This window comes from Lolium rigidum, chromosome 7, assembly GCF_022539505.1.
Source record: "Lolium rigidum isolate FL_2022 chromosome 7, APGP_CSIRO_Lrig_0.1, whole genome shotgun sequence".
Lineage (NCBI taxonomy): Eukaryota > Viridiplantae > Streptophyta > Magnoliopsida > Poales > Poaceae > Lolium > Lolium rigidum.
The window spans coordinates 276,793,294-276,797,966 of NC_061514.1; the positions used below are offsets into that span (position 1 = coordinate 276,793,294).

At 48.7% G+C, this 4,673-nt stretch overlaps 1 protein-coding gene across 1 annotated transcript; it reads left to right on the top strand.

Annotated features, from left to right (window-relative positions):
• The first annotated feature begins 1,650 nt into the window (after window positions 1–1,650).
• Window positions 1,651–3,984, top strand: LOC124672805 (pentatricopeptide repeat-containing protein At4g28010-like). Its single transcript, XM_047208977.1, has 2 exons — window positions 1,651–3,561; window positions 3,764–3,984. The coding sequence occupies exon 1, from the start codon at window positions 1,651–1,653 to the stop codon at window positions 3,541–3,543; it is 1,893 nt and encodes a 630-aa protein (XP_047064933.1). The 3' UTR covers window positions 3,544–3,561; window positions 3,764–3,984.
• The last annotated feature ends 689 nt before the right edge of the window (window positions 3,985–4,673 follow it).

Below are 4,673 nucleotides of genomic sequence, written 5' to 3' on the forward strand. Positions count from 1 at the left end.
AAGACTCCCGCATTCCTTTCGTTCAAGATTGTCCAACTAGCGAGCGAGCATAGCGAAGATGACACGTCGAGTTGGTCCATCAAGTGTCTACGGAGAGGCCTGCCGACAACTCATTGACGGAGATTGGCACAATGCCAAGCCACTCTTCGACCATTCTCCAACGTCTCTTCGTGCAGCGGCACTGGAAGAAAAGATGCGCTGATGTTTCATTAGTTTGCTTGCAAAGGGGACATATGCCGCAATTTTTCTAACACCTTTTCTCAATCCTACTCGCCATCCATAACCTATTTTGGATAGCCAACAAAGCAAAAAAAAAAAAACTTGGGTGGTGCTCAAGCCTTCTAGACCGTCTTGCTCATAAGCATGTGAGTGCACCCAAAGAATTAGACTTTTTATAGGCCAAAGTTGTTGTGTACTCCCCGTTAGTCGCAAGGTTCCAAGTTATAGAGTCCTCCACATCCTCTCGAAGATTCAAATTATTTCGATCCCTTCGCAGAATGAAAAGTTCCCTTAGATGATAAATTGTCAAGCTGAAATCTGTTTCAATCCTTGGGATCCACCCATTTCCACGGGTGGCTTGCTCCACTTTTCATTTATTTCTCATGGACACCTCAAAGATGAGAATGTTGATGTATTTAGGGTTTCTTCCATTGAGGCATGGGGACTTCCAGAATGGCGCGATCCTCCCATTGCCTATAGAGATAGTTGTAGGAGCATAGAAAAGGTATATATCAATCTCATCACACAAGGGGTTCCCAAACCGACCCATAGCCTATTGGGCCCTTTCCACTTACACCGAGGCCATCGAAGCAGGAAAGCACACACAAATTTCTCCAAATGAGGAATGTCGAGCCTGCCAAGTTGAGTAGGCCTACACACTGCCTACCCATTTATCTTACATTTTCCTTCCAAGACTTATTTTGTATCGGCCCAAAGAATTGAAAACTCAATCTTGTTCATTCTTGTGATGCAATAATTTGAACTCCTTTGAAATTGATGCAATTTGAGAAATAGTTGGATGGTTAGTGAACGGTGGTTGTAGCTCCAATAAGATACTGGTTTGACCCTAGTCTTTGCGTCAGATGAATCACATCATGCTCCCCCCTCCACACACACACACATTGAAATTGTATCGAAGCTTGGTAGATTATTATTTCTTTGGTATCGATGTAACAAATAAAACGAGGAACTTGTGTCTCCGCCAAGGATAAAACTATACATTATGTTTGACTATACGTGAAAATATGCATGTGTACATGAGAACACTATACATGTGGTTTGGTGGGCGCTGTGCAACGTGGGTTCACGCATATATGATACTCACCTACTCGGCTTTTATGAGTAAAAAAAAATACAGGAGTATGTATTTTGAGAGATTGACAACACACAAAAAAAACTATCATGGGCTTCGTGTCACTTCTGGCCCATGAGGCTTCCGGCCCATACGTATAGTCACTAGATGAGGGTGGGGCAATAAGCCCATCATCAGTCGAAGCCCAGCCAGCAAATTTCTGATAAGTGGCCCTAACACACCGCTACGGCCTTGACAAACTTGTCAGTCACAACCGCGCCCGCGCAATACCGAGCTTCCCCTAACAAAACCTCTGTACCGTGCCGCGCCGCCGCGCCGCTTCTTCTGCGCCGGCCGCCATGACCAGGAAGCACGCGAGCCCCGGCGTCCTCCGCGCCCTCGTCGCGGTCGCCGCCTCCATCGCCTCCGCAGAACCTGCCCGTAGGGTCCCGAGGCGCGCCGCTCCCTTCCTGGCCGTCGTCTTCCGCCGCGGCCGCGCCGAGGCCGCGGCGCGCCTCAACCACCTCCTCCGCCTGCTCCCGCTCCCAGACTCCCCCGCGCTCCTCTCGGCGCTTCCCTCCGTCCGCGACGCCGTCTCCTACAACACCGTCCTCGCCGCGCTCTGCCGGCAGGGCTGCCTCGACGCCGCGCTCTTCCTCCTCCGCGCCATGGCGCACGAGCCGCGCCTCGCGTCCCGCCCCAACGCCGTCTCCTACACCACCCTCATGCGCGCGCTCTGCGCCGCCCGCCGCAGCCCTGCGGCCGTCGGGCTGCTCCGGTCCATGCAGGCCCGCGGCGTCCGCGCCGACGTGGTCACCTACGGCACGCTCATCCGCGGCCTCTGCGACGCCGCTGACTTGAACAAGGCCGTGGAGCTGCTGCACGAGATGCGCGAGAGCGGTGTCGAGCCCAACGTGGTCGTCTACAGCTGCTTGCTCCAGGGCTACTGCAAGGCTGGGAGGTGGGAGAGCGTGGGCAAGGTGTTCGAGGAAATGTCCGACAGGGGCATCGAGCCGGATGTTGTGATGTACACTGCTCTGATCGACAGCCTCTGCAGGAACGGGAAGGTGAATAAGGCATCACGTGTGATGCACATGATGGTGGAGCGGGGTCTGGAGCCAAACGTGGTGACCTACAACGTGCTCATCAACTCCATGTGCAAGGACGGGGCTGTGAGGGAGGCGCTCGATCTGCGGAGGAATATGTTAGAGAAGGGGGTGCAGCCGGATACCGTGACGTATAACACGCTTATCACGGGGCTATCTGGTGTGCTCGAGATGGACGAGGCGATGGGGCTGCTAGAGGAGATGATTCAGGGTGAAACTGTGGTTAAGCCTGATGTGATGACGTTCAACTCGGTTATACATGGACTTTGCAAGACCGGTAGGATGTCGCAGGCCGTCCGAGTTCGTTCCATGATGGCTGAGAACGGGTGCATGTGTAACTTGGTGACGTTTAATCTGCTGATTGGGGGATTCCTTAGAGTCCACAAGATAAGCAAGGCTTCGGAGATGATGAACGAGATGGTTAGTTCTGGATTGAAGCCTGATTCATTCACCTACGGCATACTCATAAATGGCTTCTGCAAAATGTGGCATGTTGACCGTGTGGAAAGTCTCTTGTCCGAGATGAGATCTCGCGGGATAGAGCCTGAGCTAGTTCACTACATTCCTTATCTTAAAGCTGTCTGTGATCAAGGCATGATGGCGCGGGCTAGGACTTTGTTCGATGAAATTGATATGAAATTCAAACTAGATGTTGTTGCATATAGCACTATGATCCACGGTGCTTGCAAATTAGGGGACAAGAAAACTGCAGAAGAGTTTCTTAAATATATGCTTGACGAGGGGTTGACTCCTGATGCTGTCACATATTCTATTCTAATCAACATGTTTGCAAAATCTGGAGACTTAGAAGCAGCAAAGGGGGTGCTTAACCAGATGACTGCTAGTGGCTTTGTGCCTGATGTTGCTGTATTTGATTCGCTGATCCAAGGTTACGGAGCTAAAGGGGAAACAGAGAAGGTACTCGAGTTAATTCGTGAAATGTTGGCCAAGGATATAGCACTTGATTCAAAAATTGTTTCAACTATCCTCTCTTCTCTGGGAGCAAGCAACGAAGGCCAAGCATTGTTGCAAAGATTGCCTGGCTTTGATACAGAAATAGCAAAAGGCGACGTTATTCCGCCCCGTGATGTAATGAATATGCTACATAAACTTGGCACAGAACTTGACCCTCCTGCTGGTTGCTGATCTCTGAACCCAATTCAGGTGCTGTGCGTTTGTTGCCTTCATGTTTGAAATCTAATGTATGTTTGTTTGGTCTAGATCTGTTCAAAACTTACTTTCAGTTGGCCCACATCCTAAAAGTTGATGAATCATCACATTCATGGTTATTGCATCTAATGTACCTATCTTCCTCATGATTATTGCAGTGATTGCTTAATTCACTTTTCTCTTCTCAATGTTCCAGTGCAGGCTATATCATCAAAAGCAGAGCTGACAGCAATGCCGTGTGAGCATAAAAGCACCTACTCAAAGTATCAAATCTGGCGCACACTTATTAGTGATTGTTGGTTAAATAGTGTCTTCAAATTTCACATGGTATTCAGTATCCTCAAAAAAGTTGTGGATACTCAATTTGTAGTTCACAAGGGTGACCATGGTTCATAGGGCTGACCATATTTTATAAGACTAACAGCCAAGACTTGTAGGGCTATTCACAGGATTCACAACCGACTAAGATCGCTTGACCCAAACTGCAAATCTGCTCAATTTATCAGGTTCGGTGTGGGTTTTGCACCAAACCTATCTACACTGGTATCCTACCAGGTGGTATGGTTAGACCCTTTCGGCCTGAGTTGTGGCGGAGTTGTCGATGGCACCGTCTCACGTCAAGCCCTGAGCCCCTGAACTTGCTGGCCGTGTCAGATTTACATGCTGCTTCCTTCCAGCAAGAGTTTTGCAATGCTGCAAGCAGATTAAGGCCAGGTGCATCACAATACACTGTCATAGTGTCATGTTAGTGGATAAGTAGCAAGAGAACCCATACAAACTTGGTTCGACGTGTCAGGATCAGTTTTGGTGCTACTGTGCAATGCGATGTTGGAAGAAACGCCTTCTGATTGCCATGAGGAAAAGAATGGTTCAGACTTTCGGCTGTCAGTGGTCTTACTTTAACAGACGTGATGCTGACTTGATTGGATTTGTGCTTATACTTTGATGTGTGTTCTTAAATTTTTGATTAAGTTTTTAAGGGGCTGAGTTAATTGATGCAACACATACAACTTGATGAACAGTGTCATATGTTAGTTCTGTTGAAGACCTGACTTATAAACATTGCATATGGCATCCATTTGTTAGCACCTTCTCTGAACTTTCCT